We start from the raw sequence: 23,733 nt of genomic DNA, 5'->3' as shown, positions 1-23,733 counted from the left end.
CAAATTAAGGTCACTTGTGTCAGGAGTAAGGATATCTACCCATTAGCCAAAGCAGGATAACTATGCCACATGGTTTTTTTATACTTACGCCACTTTTTCTTTCACATCTTCAAAACTGTCTGCTAAAAAGTAGACGGGTTGCATCTGTGTGATTGGATACGGCTGTACGGCTGCCTTTGCTGGGTCAAACGGCCTTAACTCTGGCTTATCAGAAAGACAGTACTGAAAAAAAACGAAAAAGTTTTAAAAAGGTTGAATAAATAAAAGAGGTTAAAGGAAGCTATATGTATTCACGACCGGGAACTGGCATGCCAGCATTGAGATCCCAGCTGTTTCTCTTAACCTCACTTCACATGCCTCATCCAAGATACGTGACAATAACCCGTTGTAGTACACCCCTGCTGATGATGATGAGATGATGGCAAAAATTTACCCCTGCTGATGATGATGAGATGATGGCAAAAATTTGGGATTAGCTTTCAAGAAATCTTTTGACTCGGTTGGTAGAAATTTTCATTTGTAACTCTGAACTCAGAGTCCATGAACATTCATTGTCATGAAGAAGTTCAAATTTTACACATGTTTGTCACTACACAGTGCAGCAGACATCTAATTCACACAAACACTTGCCTTGTGGATCCCACAGTGTGAAAACCTAGCACTAAGGACGTTCAAACAAATTTGTTTCTGAGCTGAAATTTACATAAGTCATGAAAAGACATTTTCCTAAGTGAACTTTGGAATCAAGCCACAGTGGCTGTGAAGGTTGGAATTATGGACTTGGAAATCTTACCTGGAGTTCTCCAAATGATGACAGTAGACCTGCTCCATAAGCCTTCGGTTTCCCATCTTGTTTACACATACCAAACTCAACGGTAAACCAATACAACTGAAAATAACATGAAAAATAACATTATTGAATATTATATATAAACACATTATACCATGCACGAACCAAGTTGAACAAAAAATATGGAATATATATACTCTGCTTGTTTTTTAGTTACAACAACACATGTCTACATCACAAGTTCTGCTGTATTCGAAATATGAGTCAAAATGTTCACAATTACCATTATTTCCCCTGATTTTTCTGTGATATTTACTGGCGGTGGTATTATTATGTTATTCTCCAATATTTGTCTTTATTCAGCCGGAAAATGCTCATGACCTAAGGGTTGTCACTACTTGCCGCTAGACGAGTAGTGACAAAGGCCGCTTAGGGCACTTGTATTTTCCATGGCTGAACGAAGAAAAATATTGGGGAATAACATCTAATTACGTAATGAAAATTGTGCCATGTTTCATGTTTCATTGTGGGTCTACATAAGAGAAGACAAGGGCTAAAACTGTTTGCTATAATTCTCAGTACTTGAAATAGAATATTACTGCCTAGGCGCATCATAAACATAACGAACATTCAATTTCTTGGGTGACACCATAACTTCCGCTCTGCGCACTTCATATGCAGTACGTACTACAGGTGTGCGTGAGAAGACGTAGACCATCTTGTTCTATTTTGACCCTCTAGCATGAGGTAAAATGCACTGTATGTCACATTAGAAATAATTTTTTATCACCTTATCAACATCTCTGTAGTAAATACAAAACATGTTATCATTGAAGGCATGAAAGTTTTCAAAATTTGGTTAAAAGCGCGAAAATGAAGTTCAGCAATTACATTGACACTGGACCCCCCCCCCCCCCCCCCCAATGAAGTTTGCTTATTGTGCTTGTGTGACATTGTGCAATTCTCCCTAAGTTATTGTCTATTACAAAGTGTAATCCTTAGCTATTGACAAAATATCCAAAAATGATCTTCAATCTTCATGGATGTATGTTTACTTACTGTGGCAAATTTCTCAATCCAATCATCAGGGGCTCCCAGTGATGCTAGTCCAATTTCTTGGGAGAAGTTAGCAAATGACGGATCAGCAAACAACGGTACATGACCCAACAATTCATGGCAGACATCGCTGCAATGAATAAAGTACAGAAATATTATTATTTCAGTTAACCAATGTTTTTCAAAATTTGCTCTGAAAAGTTAGAAAAGGGTGATTTTCAAAGTAATGAGACAGTATCGATAATTCTGGTGAAGTCTGCTGTCGTATAGCACTCAAATAGTGGCCTATACATGTATGTAGTTCATTATAACCCTTGCAATGTCATGACAACTTGAGCTGCTGACCAAAGGTTGTGTAAATACTGTATTACACATAATTTGTACTGTATTTGAGGACGAGTATCATTTCTTAGCAATTTGTCCGTTCTACAAAGACCTTCGTAAAGAAATGTTACCAAGGTGGTTTTGGTTAAACCCTTCCTATGATAAGTTCATTTCACTTTTGAATTCAGATAATATAACTTATCTAAATAATTTAGCTTCATTTATTTATTTTGCAATGAAAACTAGAGAGGAATTTCCCTCTATGAACTGAAACGTTTTTAACATTGTTTGCTCTTTGGGCCTGTGGCCTTATTGTTCTGAAATAAACTGACTGATTGATTAATTCATTGATTGATTGACTGACTGATTGATTGATTGATTGATTGATTGATTGATTGACAACTTGAGTCCACATCATTCTCTGGAGGTGCACAAAATGAGAATTAAAACTTTCCAAATCGCCATTATTTTTCCAAATTTTTCATGAATAATGCTCACTCGGGTGGGGAAAGAAGGTTATAAACATATTATTCCTCAGTATGTCTCTATTTTTTCTCCGAAAATACTTGTGATTGATGGGTTTTGGGACGATGAGTCAACAGAATTGAACCCATAGGTAACTCATATTTTCCGTTGCTGAAAAATAATATCTAATTATACCATACCCAATCCAAGTTATTGCCTTTGAACAGAAAATATGGATAATATAACCTATATGTTCTGACAAACCGTGTCTACGTCACTGGTTCTGCACGGCTCTAAATATGAGTCAAAACGTTCCAACTCACCATTATTTTTCCCGATTGTTCATAAATTATGCTTGAGGAGGTATAATTATATTATTCCTCAATTTTTGACCTATATAAGGGTTTGTCACTACTCATCTAGTGACTCGTAGTGAAAGGCCCCTTAGGTCACTCGTATTTTCTTGAATATGAAGAAATCTCATTTTTGTCAGTAAAATACTTACGGTTCTGGTGTATACATAGGATCTGAACAATGTCGAATGTATTGTGTTGAATGGAACACACGAAACGCCAGTCCAGCGAGGAAATCTCGCGATGACAGCAGACCGGCTACTGGACGTAAGGTGAACCCTGTACAATCTATAAAGAAATGTTACAAATTTTTCATAATTTCAGATAATTATCTACAGATCCTGATTTCATTTTTTTATTAACAGAAGATTTCTCACAAAACATGGACTAGATTATATTTCACATGACATCAAACTCATTGAATATGCAAATGAGCTAATAACTATGTAATGAAATTATGAATATGCAAATATTGTTGTGAGTACATCAGAATAGTGGAGACCTAGGCACATTACTAGGCCACTCCCCTGGTCATATATCGATACAGAATGTCATCTTTACCACATGCTATTTATACTTTTAGCTGAAATAGTGTAGTAGTGTTAGTCCTTCAAGTCTACAGGTAGGCTACAGTTAGGAAGCTGAAATAGTGTAGTAGTGTTAGTCCTTCAAGTCTACAGGTAGGCTACAGTTAGGATAGCTGAAATAGTGTAGTAGTGTTAGTCCTTCAAGTCTACAGGTAGGCTACAGTTAGGAAGCTGAAATAGTGTAGTAGTGTTAGTCCTTCAAGTCTACAGGTAGGCTACAGTTAGGAAGCAGAAATAGTGTAGTAGTGTTAGTCCTTCAAGTCTACAGGTAGGCTACAGTTAGGATAGCTGAAATAGTGTAGTAGTGTTAGTCCTTCAAGTCTACAGGTAGGCTACAGTTAGGATAGCTGAAATAGTGTAGTAGTGTTAGTCCTTCAAGTCTACAGGTAGGCTACATTTAGGATAGCTAAAATAGTGTAGTAGTGTTAGTCCTTCAAGTCTACAGGTAGGCTACAGTTAGGATAGCTGAAATAGTGTAGAAGTGTTAGTCCTTCAAGTCTACAGGTAGGCTACAGTTAGGATAGCTGAAATAGTGTAGTAGTGTTACTCCTTCAAGTCTACAGGTAGGCTACAGTTAGGCTAGCTGAAATAGTGTAGTTGTGTTAGTCCTTCAAGTCTACAGGTAGGCTACAGTTAGGATAGCTGAAATAGTGTAGTAGTGTTAGTCCTTCAAGTCTACAGGTAGGCTACAGTTAGGATAGCTGAAATAGTGTAGTAGTGTTAGTCATTCAAGTCTATAGGTAGGCTACAGTTAGGATAGCTGAAATAGTGTAGTAGTGTTAGTCCTTCAAGACTACAGGCAGGCTACAGTTAGGATAGCTGAAATAGTGTAGTAGTGTTAGTCCTTCAAGACTACAGGTAGGCTACTGTTAGGATAGCTGAAATAGTGTAGTAGTGTTACTCCTTCAAGTCTACAGGTAGGCTACAGTTAGGATAGCTGAAATACTGTAGTAGTGTTAGTCCGTCAAGTCTACAGGTACGCTACTCACAAACACACAGAAATACTCTACATTACCCAATCAAATTGCACTAATCATAGTACACAATCTACATTACCCAATCAAATTGCACTAATCATAGTACACACTCTACATTACCCAATCAAATTGCACTAATCATAGTACACACTCTACATTACCCAATCAAATTGCACTAATCATAGTACACAAATTATAACCTTACCTTTCAGAAAATCTGACACTTCTTGGAGGTCTGGAATGTTGTCAGCTCTGTAACCACAGTTCTCCATAAGAAGTGGGAACACATGATTGAATTCTCTGCAAGCATGTGTTGGGTACAAATCTTTCAACTTTGTGAAAATTTTTCCCCAAGTCTTCACCTCGGCATCTGTGTAGTGCACTTTGGGTAATGGTTGACCACTGAAACCAAAATAAAGTTCTTGTTATGATGTGTTACCACATAATTACATGACACGACTCTCAACAGGAGACAAATTCTACGTTCCTAAAGTTAATCTCACTTTGAGCCAACACAGTTTTAAGTACACAGCCACAAAACACTGGAACTCGTTACCCGACCAACTGAAAAAGTTAGGAACAAGATCTACCTTTATATCCCAATAAAAACAGTATTTACAAGATAAATTATTTTGAAACATCGTTATAAACCCTCGTTTGCCCCTAATATATTTTATATTCAACAAATGTTATTATTTGTATTAAAGGCACTTCATGCATATGTTTTGTTTGAGTTTGGTTTCTGGTTGTTTTTTTTTTAATTTTTTTTTTTAATTATTTTTTTTAATGTTATATACTATATATTACTTTTAAATACTTACTGTCTGTACTTGATGGCAATGTCTGCAAATTCCTTACGACGTGCTCTGTACACTTCATCTGTAAAGCCCTGAAAGACAAAATAAAACAGTTCAAAACAATCTCTTCAAAATAATGTGAAATTATTCTGTTGAGGTGCACATGAATCCAAAGAAAACTGTGACAATAAAAACATTAAGCCCCCCCCCCCCCCCCCAAAAAAAAAAAAGAAAAAAAGAAGAAAAATAAAGAAAAAAAAAAGAAAAAAAAGAATTGTTTCTGGTCAGGACATTTTGTCTAAAGTGTTGCGACGACACAATTTTTTATTTTTTTAATTCTCAACAAACCTGTCATTCAGTCTACTATTTATGACAGTTTTATACTGTTCTTTTTATTTAGTACTTAGAGCAACTGTGTATGTGGGGCAGATGTCATTTGCTTGTTCATGATTGGCCCTGCAGTTGTCTTCACTGAAGTAGGGAGGGTTATTTTTGTGTTTCCTCTCGGATCTGCAGACTGCATGGGCTGGACAAACACAAATAAAAAAAGACCAACGCGAGGATATTTAAGTGATTGCATGCTGACGAGAAATAATTTTTTTTCGGCCTTTACTTATCACAGGCATAGATTACCACGGCTATAAACAAAAGAATTTAAGTGTTAACTGTTGAGGGCGCACATCACAATCAGGTACATGTAGTTAATTTTGAAGTTTACTCACAGGATGATCAGAATCCAACTCTGCTCCATATCCCAAGATTCTGTTGGCAAATTTATCCAAATCAGCAATTTTCCTTGGAAACCATGGAACTGTCAGAAAAAAAGGAAAAATGTCAGTATTATTAAAAACACAGAACTACTTATTGGTCAGATCATTAGCATTTTGGGGGGATTGAAGCATCATGTGTACGTGTGTAGCGACAATCAGCTACCATAAACATTATTTTTTGAGAAATTGACTGTTACATACTCAGTGCAGCTGATCTGTTGACATGGTAACTATTGTTAAATTGCTCCAAATCTTTACAGCTTTTGGACAATTTTCTTTCAGTTTTGATAAACATGGCACAAAGACCTTGAACTTAAAAACTTGACCTTGAACAGAAGAATCCAGTTAACAACAACCTTACCCCCTGGTAAGACTGACACCCTACTTTTTAGGGTGTCATTACATAGTTAAAGTGGTCATATGGATGAGGATTGGGTATTTATTTTGGATTTTTAATTTATAAAACAATTTTATCATAGCTTCTTACTTGAAAAATCAATGTGAAACAACATATGCCAAGTTTGTGTTTTTAACTCAATACACTGGAAAAAGCTACGGAAAATGTGTAAAAAAGTTTATTAATTTTTTTCAATTTATTGAGTTGCAAACACAAACTTGGTATATGTCGTGTCACGTTGACTTTACAACCATGATAAAATTGTTTTATAAATTAAAAATCCCAACAATAAATACCCAATCCTCATCCATATGGCCACTTTAAGAGAAACCAAGTCATTGAAGTGTTAATGATTTGATATCTCTAACAGTTTCATTCATTACCATCTTTGATGGTTACATAGATTGCATGATACAAATTTGTGATGATGGAAATCTGGTAAGTTTTCAAGGGCAAGTTGAAATAACTGAATCTGAACCTGAATGGTGTCAGTCAACAACACTCTCAAGTCAACAGATTCCAAAGTCAAGGCCACTTATAGATTCAAAGAAGTACTGAATGTGAATTCACCCTTTCAGCACTAAATGAACAGAACAATATATGGAGACTGTTCTTTTAGAGAAATTCTTTTGATTGATTGATTGATTGATTGATTGATTGATTGATTGATTGATTGACTGATTGATTGATTGATTGATAAATCAATTGGCTATATGAAAGACAAACAAAAGCAACAGATTGATTGATTGATTGATCGATAAATAGACAAATTAATTGGCTGTATGATAGACAAACTAGAGCAACAACAAACATCAACAAAAGTGAATTTGACCTTGGCATTCAAAAGATAGGTGAAGGACAGAACACCGGATGAAGGGATGGAAAAACATTGAAGCAACCCCTACAAGGCTGTGATGATAAACATGCTGATGGTTGCCAAAAGTCAGCGGTGTGCAAAACCGGTGAGTGAGTGCACTGTTGTGTATAACTTTTACAAACATTATGGCCTTCACATTTTAACTATTCCTATTGGGCAGAATGGCGACAGTCGAAGGTCAACACACCGACCGATGGAAAACACTGAAGCAACCCCTACCATACAGTGATAACATAACAAACATGCTAATGGTTGCCAAAAGTGTGCAAACCGCGTGAGTGAGTGCACGGTTGTATAACTTTTACAAATATCATGGCCTTCATATGCTTACTTTCCCTTTTGGGTAGAATGACTATAGTTGAAGGACAACACATTGACCGATGGAAAACATTGATGCATGTTACCCCTACCAGGCAGTGTTGTTGTTTTTAAGACTACCAACCCAGTGTACTCTAGGACACTGAGCGAGTTCAAGTATCTCAATAGGTTGTTTGAAGTCAGTAATTGTGCCAATAAAGGTCAGTGAGCTAGTGCACAGTTGTGTATAGCTACAAAAAAAAACAGTGTGTCGACCTTCATACTTTTCTAAACCCTTTCTAGTCCTACCAGATAGAAACGTTGTTGGGGAAAGTACAGCTCCCATGATACTCTTGCACAATGAAGGTTGAAAAAGATAAATGATTTCATCAGATAGACTGGAAAAAACTAACAATTGCACAAAAGAACAGATGGTTCACTTGAGTAGCTACAAAAAAAAACGTTCGACCTATTAAGCCTTTTCTAGCTCTGCATAGGTAACTACAACTAACAAGATATCGGTACAATAATGATGAAATAAAGTGAAGTATTTCATCAGATACGTTGCAAAAACTAACAACTGCACAGAAAGGTTAGAGGGCGTCCTTTTGTACCGTACAAAATATTAGTACGACCTTCACATTTTTCTAAACCTTTTCAAGGCCTAGTACCAGACAGAGCTGTTGTCCATAAATTACAACTACCAAGATACCTTTGTACATTGATGACCAAATCAAGTCAAGTATTTGAGAGTGCACTTTTGTAGCAAAATATTAGTACAATTGGGGAGAAGGGGGACTCCTTTTTTTAGTAGTATACGTATGCCACCCTTTGAGGTGTGTTTTCTAGCCTTTTGGTCTAAAATGGGATTGTTTTTCTCGAGCTGAAGAGTCTAAAACAGGGACCACTCTGCATTACTTTCGATTTTGCTGCCCCCCCCCCCCCCCCCCCCCCTCCCCCACCGGAGTACGACCTTCACATTATTCTAAACCTTTCGTAACCCAATCGGAAAGAAAAAAAGCTGTTGTTGGGAAATACAGCTACCAAGCTACTCAGAAATTGTACATTGATGATTGAGTGCATGAATAAATGATTTCATCAGACAACATAAACAACAGCACAAAAAAGGAAACAGGGTTCACATGTCTGGCTATAAAAATCAGTACAACCTTCACCTCTTCTCAACCTTTCCTAGCCCTACCAGACAGAGCTGTTGTTGGTAGATTACAAAGCTACCAACTTTGTACACTGATGCATGAGGTAAAGATTTCATTAGATAGGTCATAAAAAATATGCAATTATGCAAAACAGGAACAGAGAAAAATTAAAATGCACTGTTGTGTAACTTCCACAACTAAATATACAACATGACCATATTTTTCTAGAACTTTTCTAGCCCAGGTAATCAAGTCAGTCTTGTACACTCAAGAACTAGTGAGGTATAGGCTATCTTACAAAAGGGCGCCAAACGTCACTTGACGCGATGTTGTGTAACTGTTAAAAAGTTGAATGGCCACCCTAGTTTACAAGGTCAGTGACCACAATTGGCATTTACCCAGCTTTGTTGTCATTCCATAAGTTATTATATAATGACTGACTTATGCTTGAAAAAGTCAGCGGTTGAACGGTTTGAAAGTCGTAAATCATGATGGCCTACGTGCAGTAGTGTAAACAAAGTAGACGGTACTGTACGTTAAAAACACCATAAATTATTGTCACCTCAAATATCAACACAACAGTGTGGCCCACTTCTTCCTTTGACATAGTTTGTGGCCACAAAACATCTAGAGTATGTTGGGTTAAATGAAAAAAAATGAAAAGAACTATAACTTGTTTGGCCAGATCTGAATAAAAGAAATAAACTGAGTGACGGGGCGGGCTCAATTGAATGTTGACATCACCAAAACAACAACAAGAATTTCACTTCCTGTTTTCAGAAAACTTTACCTTTCACAAACAAAAACAATTTCCCTGGCTTTCTAAACATACTCAATACCAATATCAGAATGGCCATATGAATGAGGAGTTGGAATTTATTTAGGATTTTTGAATTTATAAATCGAGGCTTCCTACTGGGAAAATCAGTGTCAATAACATACACCAAGTCTGTGTTTGTAACTCAATACATTGCAAAAAAGCTCAAATATGTGTAAAAAGTTTGTTATTGTACATACAATGACAAAGATTTTTACATATTTATTAATCTTTGCAATTTATTGAGTTAGAAAAAGGACTTAGTTTATAATTAATTTCATTTAGACAAAATGTAGCAAGAAACTGTAACAAACATTCAGTCTAGCGGTCTTAAAATGTAGCATGTGTAGTTTCTTGTAGTTTTTAGTGTGGTTGTATCAAACAAAGCTGGTGAACACTAACATGAAATGTGCAGTAATATTGGTCAAACAACTGGTCAAAAATAGCCATCAATAATCTGAATAAATTATGTCTTGGCTTGTTTTGTTTTTAGGCTAACATGCAAGTATATTCAGCGTCGTGTGTGACCTTAACTACCTGACCTATATAGCTTCCCAGTCAAAACACACCACTACATTCAGCTACTAAAAAGTGTGCGTTAGCACTGAACAAATACAACTGAGTGAAAACAAAATTGTAAACAAAATAATAAGGTTTGATTTGCATTACAAAACACACAAGCAGTTCAAAGCTTTTTAGCATTGAGTTTTCGATCTGTCTTGGTCGATGATCCTCATCAGAATGACAAATTATAGTTACTGCTGATATATGTGTACCATTTGATTTACCAAACAAAAATATCTAGGTTTGAAGATCATAAATTTGGAAAAATAATTGCACTTTTTGTGTGTTTTAACTCATTTTTAGCGATGCAAAAACAATGGCAGACACATGTTGTTATGAATGTCAACAGAAAATACATCCCATAGTTTCTGTTTGCATCTGATATCTTGGCTTGTGCATGATACTTGGATCAATTACAGCAGGATAAGATGGGGACGAAGTGAAGAGGAGTTAAAGTACAACAAACAACCACACCCTTAGCTTGAAGGTGTTATTTTAAAACAGATTACGTATTTTCACAGTTTACATCATATTAGCTCAACTCTCTTGGTTTAAATCATGTGCTGACGCTATCGATGTCACCTCATGGTGGGAAGAATTTAAAACTCAAAAAGAATGTGCACATGCATTTCTGGTCGAAGCTTCATTAAAATAAATGGTAGCTGGCAAAATGCCGTGCGTCAGGAGCGTCACACTCACATGTAGGGGAAAGGTGAGCGCTATAAATCCACACATGACATGGATTCGAGGCCAAATGCCAACAAGAGATAACTTATGACGCAATGAAAATAATCAGTTCTGATAAATAAATTATGCAAATAAATAAATTATATCACATTTGGCGTAAACTGACATACAATGTATCTAAGGCTTCATCAATTAAATATTTTGCTTGCCGTCCTTGAAATTCCTCAAACTCTACCAGACAGACAGGGAAAACGACAAACACAGAAAAAAAACATGTTGTACTGTCCAATGAATCTAATAAACTGAGTTAAAATTTGAGTTGACAGGTGTGAAAAAGGTACGAAAATGTTAAGACAACATTGGAGGGGAACAGGATGAGGGGGCATGTATGGGGAGGGTGTGGTAGACAAGCAGTTAAAAGTGTACAGTATCTAATGCTGAAAATAATTTAAGTTATTTGCAAGTTTGAATATTTGAGATTTGTTTGTCAAACACATTGTGAGATCTGTATATCAAGCACACGTTGTGTAACCAGGAAAATGTCCTTTGATATACTTGTAACCAATAACAAGCAGGCAAATAGACAGATATGCAAATAGACAGATATGCAAAGCTACATGTACAAGTGCTTCAAAATGCATGCATACATTAGGTGTTTACCATGGCAACAAACAAACAAACAAACAAATACATGCATAGAAGGTATAGAAAAACAAATACAAACACACAAACACACACAATACATCACGAGAACATGTACAGACACAAACTTTATATGCAAACTTAATAACAAACAAACAAACACATACATATACTACCAACAAACACATACACTTAAACACAAACTATACAACACAATGAGAACAATTGTGCAGACACGCCGTTTATATGCAAACTAAATAACAAAGAAATGCAAAACATGTATATACAGACAAACACATACATACAAACACAAACAAACAAACAAACAAACAAACAAACAAACAAACAAAGAAACAAACAAACAAAACAAGCACATAAGCAACACTGAAATACAACACTGAATAACTTACACTCTAGAGTTGACAACAGAGAAGTCATTAGAGTAAAGTAAACCATGAATCCACAAACAATCAAACATCAAGTTGTTGGTCGATCATGATGTGAATCAGTAGACGAAGGAATATAGGTAGGTAGTTACCAGGTACGGATAAATAAGCAGGGAGGAAGGTAAAAATTAATAAATAAACAAACAAACAAACAAACATCAAAATAAACTTCAAGTTCATGAGAAAGATGCACAGAAATATTGATATCAATGGGAAAATGATAATTACAGATTATTGGGAATATTATAACATTACCATAACAACTAAAATTTACAATGTTAAGTACTGTATTTCAATCATTACATATATGTACCAACAAATATGTGCATTTACATGTGTACATTTTATTAATGGTATTTTACCATGCAGTATAGTGCAGTGCAATACTGAAAACATTATTGCATATATGTATGCAAATGATATGTAAATTGACCACAGAGTAATCCCAGGTACAAGAAAACATGATCGCACAGTATAATTTTTTAATGAAATTTTGTTGTTTACATACTAACAACAGAACCTCATGATGTGCAAATACACGTTACTCAGGGGTGAGGGTGGGAGGTGGGGGTTTATTTGACCAATGGCTTATTTTTTCCAGTGTACTTTCACTCGTTAGACCTGTTGATATCTCGCATACAGCCACCAAGAACACTGCAGGCATTCGTGCGATAACCCCGAGTATGTCGCACTTGCACTCACGAGTCAAGGTTCAGAACTCTAATATTATGACTTGAAAGCTTAAACAAGCTTGGTCTCTGAAAGCAACACACACCACATCCTTGGCTACCACTTCATACAGCATTGATAAAAATGCATACATGTGTAAAACAAAAATTTGATTTTTTGATCACGAAAATTTTGATGAGACAGCTGTTCCCAGCATTTTAATTAAAATTGCAGATTAATATTGCATAATATTTGAAATGATAATTTGTATACATGATGATAACTTGGCTTACATATTTTTAGACAATGATTAACAGCTGTTGCTATATTTGAGTGAATTGTTGCATCATTAGCGGTTTAAAGTAATTAACCAGTATCTGCACCATCACTCTGATACACATTTAGACATTATTTCCAATAATTTATCTCTGTTCAACCAAGTAAAATACAAGTAACATAGGGGGCCTTGTCACTACAAAGCATAGACAAGTAGGGACAAGGCTCCTTGTGTCACAAGTATTTGTCACAAGTATTTTCTCACAGAATGAAAAAAAAGGGTGAATAATACCTCTCGCAGCGGCTGTGAAGCTGCCGTGTAGAGGCTAATGACTAGTACGCATGCGCATCCTATAAACTATGTAATGTTTTTTGGGGGTTTTACCCAAGGATGCATTGCGGCACAATGACTACACATGCACGTTCTATATACTATGCGCATTCTCCACACAGAGGGCGCTATCTACAATATCATCATGAGGCAGCCGGTCACAAATGAATCTACCCTGTGCAAGCTTATGGGCTTTGCCTAGTTATGATATTAATATATTTATATCTGCACAAGTTAATTGAAGATGAAGTTGGAAAAATAATTGCAATTTTTGTGTTTAGACTCATTTCGAGCAATGGAAAAGCCAATGGCATACACATGTTGTTGTGTATGTCAACAGAAAATACATCCCGTAGCTTCTGTTTGAATGTGATATCTTGGCTTGTGCATGGTTCTTGTATAATACTGTAAACCCAGATATTTTTGCTACTAGATAATTTTGTGATTTTACAGTCTTCAGCTTGTTCTCAAAGACTAATTTTTACTAATTACCAGACTGTACATAGTGTTCATGTACAAGAAGGCATTTTAGTCACTACTTATTTTTACTAATTACCAGACTGGTACATTGTGTTCATGTACAAGAAGGCATTTTAGTCACTACTTATTTTAACTAATTACCAGACTGTACATAGTGTTCATGTACAAGAAGGCATTTTAGTCACTACTTATTTTTACTAATTACCAGACTGGTACATTGTGTTCATGTACAAGAAGGCATTTTAGTCACTACTTATTTTAACTAATTACCAGACTGTACATAGTGTTCATGTACAAGAAGGCATTTTAGTCACTACTTATTTTTACTAATTACCAGACTGGTACATTGTGTTCATGTACAAGAAGGCATTTTAGTCACTACTTATTTTTACTAATTACCAGACTGTACATAGTGTTCATGTACAAAAAGGCATTTTAGTCACTACTTATTTTTACTAATTACCAGACTGGTACATTGTGTTCATGTACAAGAAGGCATTTTAGTCACTACTTATTTTTTTAATAATTACCAGACTGGTACATTGTGTTCATGTACAAGAAGGCATTTTAGTCACTACTTATTTTTGCATTTTTGTTTTCTAGCGAAATTAGCGAAAATAAGACTTTAACAACACTTTCCAGGTTTACAGTAGTGTGAGGACTTTTACATCTGTAAATATTCATATAAACAAAACAAAACTATAAAATTTCAAGGTGGAATTTTGAAAAGAATTTACAACTGTCCATCATGGAAAACATACATATAAATCATAGTCTTTTTAGAAAAAATGACGTCCAAAACATCATAAATTAGGTGAACGTTTTGACACTATATGTCATTGCATCAGTGCAGTAAGGTTGTATCTGCTATGCCATAGTATAGGCATATACGACCTTACTGCATTGACGCGATGATGTGTTTACTGCGAAGTATTGCGTCAACTAACTTCTGGTATCATAAAGTTGCATGTTTGTGACAGGTGAAGCGGTATTTCTATCTCAGTAAACAAAGTTGTTCACCTTCTGCACTTATAGACCTCTGACAAAAAGGCCATCCGTATTAATTTCTATGTTTCTCATCACATTCACACCAGGAATCTGAGAATCTGATGAGTCGGTTGGTTGGACAGTTAAGAAAAAAAGTTGGTAATACTTTCAATTCACTATTGTACTTTTCACAGTTTGGTTGCCTTAGAAATTATAATTAAAGTCAGAAGGAAACTTTGAACTGTGTGGTTTATTAAAAGTCCACAATGTTAGTGCTAAATGTTAACTTTTGCTCAGATACACACTTGTGGAGTCACCATCTTACCATTGCTGGCACTCACTTTTTCCTTGTCTGACCATAGAGGGCATCAACTTTTTTTACTGAGATTCATGAAATGAAGGGTTGCATGCGGTCACATCATGAGAAACACAGAAAAGAACTGTCCTTGCATGTAAGACAGTCCCGTAATGTATATCAGTCTAGGGGGTATGTCTGGGTCAGTACCCCTGGGTCTGAGGACAATAAACCCTTGAGTTTTTTAGGTCAACATGGAAAGGCGCCAACTATCCAATATAGTTGCTGTGAGTAGCTTTAGGCATATTTGGTGTTGATACACAAGGCTATTTGCCGGAAGAGTTCTAGCAGTCCGTGACACTTTTCAGCATCACTTTTTTCATCATAACTTTGAATAAATGAATGGAATTACAGGAGATTTCTCCCTTTATATAAGTATACATCTAGCCCTTTTGGTCTAAAATGGGGACTGTTTTTTTTCGAGTTGAAGAGTCTAAAATGGGATCCACTTTCCATTATTTTTTATTTTGCTTGGTCTAAAATGTGATCCATTGTCCTTTACCAAATCTTAATTGCCATTAATTGTCCCAAAATGTTGCCTCCCAAGGACTGTGTATTTAGGTCTAAACTTTCATATTTTAGAAAACTGTAATGGTCTAAAATGGGCCTGGGGTTTCCAGCACTGGCCACACACCACTACTAGAGTCCACACACTCCTAACAGAGTTGGCCACTGGTATCACCGCCAGGATATGCAGTGTCTGCTTTGTTGTATTTTGCTACATTTGTATTTTGCTTTTGTTATCAGTAACAAAATGCAGAGCAGACACTGTGTAAGTGATGTCTGTGTGTTATCTTTGTTGTGTCTATGACCCAAACTTTGGTAACCATAATATGGTGTATACATGGGCTAGTAATAAGCCTAGGGTTGGGTTGGGATCGCTGTATTAGAAACCAACAAGTCTCGCAATAAAAGTTGTACAAAAAATTTAGAGTTTTCTAAATAATTTTGACCTACTTGTGTCATCCTCTTTGCCACTACCCAGAACTTGAACTGTTGCAGCTTTTTTCTTTAATTTATCAATTACGGCTTGTAACTTTCCCTCCTTGCTTTGACACGTAACCATAAACTCGTATTCGGTCTTGCTCTTCTTTGACGGGCGTGACTCGATATGTGTCAGATTAACGCCATCTTCCTGTAAGTTCATCAGAAATGAATATAGTCTGGACGCCAACGTGGTAAACGTGAAAAATTTGATGAAGGATACGTAGTGCCAATAGGGTACTTGCAATACAGACTGAGCATGCTCAGATGCAAAGGACTGTGGGATTATCTGTAGTTACTGTAGCACCTTCATCTGGGCTATCGATAGAATGTCAAGCAATCTCCAATAATGGTCAGACTAACCATAACTACAATATTTGTGGTTACAAACAATGTAACACAATTGTTTACAAGACTGAGCGATTCATATTTATATTTCCCATGATGCAACATTCAGGATATTGAAGATAGCGGGTTTGCAAGGTCACTATTGAATTGTAACGCAATGTTGTTGAAATTCATTTGTGAAATCATTTAAAAAAATTCATGCAACTTGGCTTGAGTACAATGTATTTCAACAATTAACTTACCTCGAATAATTTCAATGCTCTGGCTAATGTACCAACCTCTTCTTTCAAAGAAAAGATAAATGATGTCTCTTCACAACTCCTGTTGTCATCAGGAACATACGACGAGAAACACTGAAATAAAAGACATTAAAATGAAAGTTTAGTAAATTGGTAAATTAAGGGAGAATGTAGTCTCGGTTACCTAGACTCTCACTGCAGGGGATCTACTTAAGCGTTAAACCACCCCCTGGGAATGGTATACCATTCCCATGGGTGGTTTATCGCTATTATACCAGTATACTGAAAATATCAGAAACAAGATAAGACGTAACGTGTTCTGGTCTCATTTGCGCCCCCATCCCTGCACAGACGTCGACTGCAACGTTCGTAGACGAACATTGAACATCGAAATTTGGATGCGTGCCAACTGTGCATTATCACTCATTTTAGACGTGCTAGTTCGATGTCTAGACCAATCAGATCCCTCAATTTGCGCCATCAATATAGTGGTATAATATAATATGAGACAACCCAGACAAGCTTGGGAATAGTTTCGGTTACCCAGACTCACACCACTGGGGGCTCTACTACGAGACTACCCAGACGACAGTCTGGGGAAACGGAATCTAAAGTCACCTCCAATGGATCTCTTTCTGAGAGCAGTGCTTGCTGGGGAATACTTAAACATCAAACATTGCATGCTGAATGAATGTCCATTATCTAACAATCATTGAAACATTCTAAATTATATAGTTACTTTAAAAGTTTTTTAAAAGTTAATGTCAAATCAAGAGCCTTTAATAAGCAAATTTTTAACCAAAATCCCTGTATTATGGCAAAGCAAGAACTTTAATTTCCTGTGATTTGCAGTAAAGCAGGAAATAGTAGTATTATTCACAAGTAGGTGTGAATGGTTTTGTAGCAAAACAGGTGTAGGAACACCACATGTGACAGGAGTATGATTGTTATATATATATATATGTACATTAACTAGTAACATGCTGTTTGTCAACAGTCTGGCAGTTTCCCCGCAGTTTCTATGGACATTCATTCAGTTTTGATTTACAGTGTGCTGACTGTCAACTTTTAGTACTGTATTCACATACAGGTAAATTTCCAATGGTTTTTAAAAAAAAAGAATCTAAGGTTCTTAAAATGAAGCTAAGGTTGTTGTTTTTAATAATCTATTTTTTCATAGATGGCTGTATGTTCCTTTCTCCATACTGTTTGCCGTTATTGAGGGTAGAGAAAGAGTGAACCTTTTTTTTGTTGTAATAAACCAGTTATGCAAATTAAGTCAAAGATGTATTGTATCCAGCCATTAATTCAATGAATTGGTTTCACTGATTGAAATAAACATGTGCGCCCATGCAGTTAGCACTGGAAGCACCGATTCCCCTATACTGTGTAAACATTAATGCTTTTGTGTACTCTGTGGTCTGAGGAGACAAAAGGCTTTAATAGAAAGTGGTTAATTAACATAACAATGTATTGTTATGCAAATTATTATTCAAGTCTAGAGATTGTGAGAGTATACCTTGAATTTAACTTCGACAACATTATGTAACATAATGTTGTATAACGTACCTGTGAACATTTTTCAGTGTGTGTAAACATGTGATACCACATGATACCACATGATACGTACATGCCGACTGCTATGATACATACATTGAAATTTGAAAATTGCTTGAGTTCTCGTAGCCGAAATTTTAGTTCTTGTAGCCAAAATTTGAGTTTGTCATTGTATGGACATGCTTGGAATGATATGAACAGAGATAATGATCAGTCTTGCCTGTCTGTAGATGCAACGAATAGGGTTTGTGAGGGCATGGATTTCATATTTCGTCAAATTTCATATTTGCAAGAATCATACTGACAACTTTATTTTTCAAATTAGAGTGAAATTCAAAATTTGGAAATCAGTAATATACTAGAACGACATCATTAAATGGCTGCCAAGAAGGACTCTGATTTAGCAGTTCAGAGTATTTATTTCCGTTTTGAACAGAAAATGAACAGATTTGAGTACTTATGTCGTGAATTTCGCACCTGCAACGATATAACGGCATGAAGCTAGGGAATTGACTATTTTTATGAGGAAACCATGGAAATAATTGCCAAGAGATTTTAGATTGGCCTTGTTCAATAATAGAATTGTAGCTCTGTTTTTCTTTGGAAACCCGTAAGAAATAAAAAGTAAAACGAAAAATAAAATATAAAAAAGAACAAAAAAAGTATTGTAAATAAAAACAAAGCTACAATATTGCAGCTACAAAATTTGGTGTTCCCCTATCTCTTACTATGTGGTACGTGACCCACGAAATCTCAGTTTTTCTCATTTTGACTCACAACAACAGAATCTGGCTATCATTAGAGGGCACACTGTGTGTGACCCAGTTTTATATGTAACCTTCATCAGATACTTTTCTCTCTGACGACAATGTCAAATAGGTCATCTAGGAAGTAGGTCAAAAGCTGGCGTTTATTTTCAGTAGTGTATGCATGTATCGGCCTCTATGATGTTACAGTGTGTATTACACCAAAACCAATCCTACAATGTGATGATTGCACATGGAACTAGGATGTTTGCGTTTCAAGAAAAACACTACACTTAACCTGCAACCTTTGAGCGTGGCATCTTGTTTCAATATTAAAACTCAGGGTGACATTTATAAATGGCTGTATTGTATTTTATTGCACAGGTATTAATGAGCCCTATTCAACCAAACACAGAACTCTCCTATTCAAATGCCTCAAGTAATTCAGAAAGGAGTCCCCATGGGACTTAATGCCCCTAATGCTTAAAGGATTGTGTCGCTTGAAGGATCAACTCCCTTTACTTGAATGCTCTCCTTTGGGGTGTGTTTTCTAACCCTTTTGGTCTAAAATGGGGTCTTTTTTTTCGAGCTGAAGAGTCTAAAACGGGGTCCACTTTGCATTATTTTGCTTGGTCTAAAATGTGGTTCATTGTCCTTTACCAAATCATAACTGCCATCACAGGCATTGCCATTGAGATCCATCCGCCATTAATGTAAGTTACCTCAATGATTAGCTACCAAAACAACAAATTTGTTGAGCGTCTTCTATTGGCAACAAATGAAAATTTACTAGAATGCGCAGACATGGACCATACCACTTTTGGTGAGAGGGGTGGAAGTAATTCATCAGTGTTTACATCGTATTCAATGAATTTTACACACATATCAAGTCACGTTACAATTTGTGTTAGGCTGTGCTTACAGTAGCGAAGATATTGGGATATTTTCAATCAATTATGTTAAAGTTTTTTGGGTAGTTTTTGAAATTTCATTATTTTGTAATTATATTTGATTCCAAGGAGTACAATTTCAAGTGATATCAATCACCTAGTACCTTGCCAATTTTGTTTATTTAAGCATACACATCGGAAACATGTACAGTGACTGCAACAGAGATGTTCGTTCTCAGGTTCACAATTTTCATTTCAGTGCAAGAAGGCATTCATGCCAATAACTTCTGTTATGTACTATGTCAACTTTATCAATATGATACAGTTTTTAGTAAAATACAACATTAACCGTAATGCAACGTTTGGCGTTGACGAAGCAGCCATACAGTCTCTCGACTATGATAGTTTACAGTCGCTGACAGTCGTAAGTATTCCGAGTTTCCCAACACTTTTCTAGTTTAAGTACACCGCCTGTCACCTTGTCATAGTCACCCAATAGTTTGGTCATGTACCTTATTCAAAACAACAGAGTTTATGACGTATAAAATTTGTTTATGTTTCGAATTCAAAGCTACCAAGGTGAGAAAACTGCAAAACATTGAAAACAATCCAACTTTACAGCTGATTTATAATATAATGCACAAGCAGTTCAAAGTTTTTATCATTTATCTTTATACGTGAAGGATTTTAGTACATCTCGTCAACAAGTTAAAACTACCTGATAAACAGACAATATTTTTCATCAAAGTTGACAATAAAGGTATAAAACTGTCAGTTGAATCAATACAGTGGTGTAATGCTGTCACATGTTTTGCCTATAAACCACAAGGTACCTGGCGCTAGAAATGATATACGTTTATCTTATCGAAGTTATCGCAATTTTATCTCGATACTCGACCATTGACGTCATACCCTTCAAATGCTACGACCTCATGTACCTGTGTCTACATCAATAAATCGATTTTGATGCATAGTTAAGTTTTGATCAAACGGTGAATAGATAAGAACCTGTCTTTCTCAATGATGCATTTGTTTTTTTCTTTATCTGAATGTATTACACACTGAGTTTGTTCAGCGATAACATGGACATCGACAAAGGTAACATGTTCTAAACTGCCCACGTACCATTTTTTCTCAAACATTACGGAATGTTTTTTTCTTTATCTAAATGCTTACATTGCAGCTGAGTTTGTGCATCGATAATTTGGACCGAAGTTAGATGTATGTAATCTAACACCAACTAAAATCCATAACTCAGATTGCACTACGTACACTGTGGATGCTACATGAGTGAATGCTGACTGATGTATGAGTAAGACATGTCCCCTGAACCACGATGAACTTTTTCAGTGACGAATACAACACAAATGAAAAATTCTAGACCCCTTTTTCACAAATCTGACCATTTTGGGGCTTGCGACACTAAACGTCCCAAAGACCCCAGGGCTTGAAATTAACAATATAAGTCCCATGTCTACAGACTACCAATTCTTGTCATGGGGCTACCATAATTTGTAGCTGGTAGCCCACTCAGGCTACCACTGATTATGAGATGAAGATAGAAGATTTATGGACATGAAAGTATTTTAATAATACACATATTTCCAATAGAGGAAATCTGTTTTCAGTTCAGGAATATGGGACTACAGGTCACAATCCTTGGGCTACCAATTTCTGAAACTGGTAGCCCACTAGGACTACCAAAGAAAAAAGTTCATTTCAAGCCATGGACCCGCTTTATTTCTTATACAGTAAAAAAAATCTCCATAAATACTTCCATTTACGTTTCACAGAGTCCTTCCTCAGTGAGATTTTATTCACAATAAATCATAACTCTTCATGTCATGGGCTCACAAAAACGAACCAAAGATCACACTTTATATACTGTAATCATTTTTATCGCCATAAGATGTAGCTGAATACCTGTGAAAGCTTTTTCTGCCAATATACGTACCTCTAACATATTTACAACTGAACACATGCAGAAGCAGTTTCCATGGAAATAACGAGTTATCATATTTCTATATTCAACTGTTGTGACATCTTTATAAACCACACCCTCTTTTACGATACCATCCAAGACTCACCGCGCCTTCAAGACTCGGCAGAAAAACTGTACTCGGGCTTGGAAGAATGCTGTTGTGAATGGTGTCAACAACAGTTCTACTGAATGCTGTTATATGGCTGGCCGACCGGATGAATTATTTACAAGTTGTGTCTACTTTGCCCGTGCACCGTCTGCCAAATTAGAAAGTATTTATTACACATTCTAAATTACCACTCTCCCAAATTTTTCATGTGCCAAAATAAATATGACTGCAGTACAAATATGTACAACCAACAAGCAACTGAGGTTTCGTAGGTAACAACACTCAGCATCTTTCTTCATCAGTTTATACAAATAAAAAAATAGTAAACAAGGTCCATAGTCACCCGATATGTCACAGATATGTCACTTAAGCAGCTTAATATATTTGTTTTGTACATTTAGATTAGAACACTAAATGTACCAAACAACAACTCCTTCTGTGATGTAAATAAATCCACATTCCAGAATCGGAGTCACGCCATAGTGGAGTTCAGAACTGAGTAGAAATGAGACAGTGTCCTCTTTGACGTGCCACTGACGCACACAATGTCCAGTGACACACCAAAACTTGGTGTTCCCCTATCTCTTACTATGTGGTGACCAGTGTGCCCTCTAAGCCAATTTGACACTCCACTGACGCACACAATGTCCAGTGACACACCAAAATTTGGTGTTCCCCTATCTCTTACTATGTGGTGACCAGTGTGCCATCTAAGCAAATTTGTAAATACAGAAGCTTTTATCAATGAAGGTGTTAGAAGCGTGAAAATAAAGTTCAGCAATGGCATTGACACCAGACCCCCCTCCCCCTAAATGAACAAAGTTCGCTTGCTGAGCTTGTGTGATATTGTGTGATCATCCCGAACATCAAAGGCACCTTGTTGTTGTTGTTGTTGTTGTTGTTGTTGTATTTGCTGTATTGTTGTTTTTACCTAAGTTTGTCGTTGCATCAAGTCTTTTCCTTGGCTCACTTAATTCAAGCAAATGCACCAGTGTTTTTTTTGTAGGTTGTAAATGCACCGGTGTTTTTTTGTGTGTTGTATGTATCTGTAGTAATTGTCAACAGACAAAATATGATGACCAAGCACAAATTATAATCGCCCCAATCTGACACCATAATGGCATTGATAAAACCAGCATAGCACTAAAGCACTGCTATCATTGTATCAACACAGTCTGTGACTGATTTTTAAGGTAACAATAGCCAGTGATGACATAAGGCCAATAGGATTATTGCATGGATTAGAAATAGCTTAATCAAAAACAAATTTAGACTGCACCCTCCAAGATATAATCAGACACAGACTTATAAAACTGCACTGTAACTGAAACATTTTATTTAAAGAAGAGATATATTTATGGGTGGAAGTCTGTCTGTGTGTCTGTCTGTCTGTCTGTCTGTCTGTGTCATCATTTTCTCTATAACGGCTTGCTCAATTCAAACGAAATTTTGAAGACGTATTCCGTAGGGTAATGGCAAGACTTGATTAGGTTTTGGTAAAAATCCTGTGAATATTAATGAGCAATTTACGTAATTAATGTTTTTCGGTAATTAGGCTATATCTCAAGAATGCACGCTTCAAATTCATTATACCTTGGTACACACATTTGCGATACCAAAGCGCACCTGTCCTGAAAATATTACTAATGTAGCTTTTAGTTTTAATAAGATATTAGCATATTTTCGGTACATTGTACGCACGATTGTCATGGACATTAAAGGATGCCCTCAACAGTCGTTGCTATTACATATGTTCTGTTGTATTCCAACAATTGTCT

The 23,733-nt window shown here is 36.2% G+C and overlaps 1 protein-coding gene across 1 annotated transcript in view; it reads right to left on the bottom strand.

Annotated features, from left to right (window-relative positions):
- LOC144452644 (phenylalanine-4-hydroxylase-like) overlaps positions 1-23,733 on the bottom strand; it is a 34,306-nt gene that overhangs the window by 6,195 nt on the left and 4,378 nt on the right. Inside the window, exons 2-10 of the mRNA XM_078143783.1 lie at positions 16,676-16,786; positions 16,059-16,236; positions 6,072-6,160; positions 5,374-5,441; positions 4,758-4,954; positions 3,141-3,276; positions 1,850-1,976; positions 794-889; positions 89-222 (exon numbers count right to left, since the gene is read on the bottom strand). Of these exons, the coding sequence (XP_077999909.1) occupies positions 89-222; positions 794-889; positions 1,850-1,976; positions 3,141-3,276; positions 4,758-4,954; positions 5,374-5,441; positions 6,072-6,160; positions 16,059-16,236; positions 16,676-16,786 (1,136 nt within the window). The remainder of the gene's footprint in view (positions 1-88; positions 223-793; positions 890-1,849; positions 1,977-3,140; positions 3,277-4,757; positions 4,955-5,373; positions 5,442-6,071; positions 6,161-16,058; positions 16,237-16,675; positions 16,787-23,733) is intronic.

The sequence above is a fragment of the Glandiceps talaboti genome, chromosome 23, assembly GCF_964340395.1.
Source record: "Glandiceps talaboti chromosome 23, keGlaTala1.1, whole genome shotgun sequence".
In the NCBI taxonomy this organism is placed as follows: domain Eukaryota; kingdom Metazoa; phylum Hemichordata; class Enteropneusta; family Spengelidae; genus Glandiceps; species Glandiceps talaboti.
Note: the sequence above shows the minus strand (reverse complement) of the source record. Positions and strands in the feature narration are given on the sequence as shown.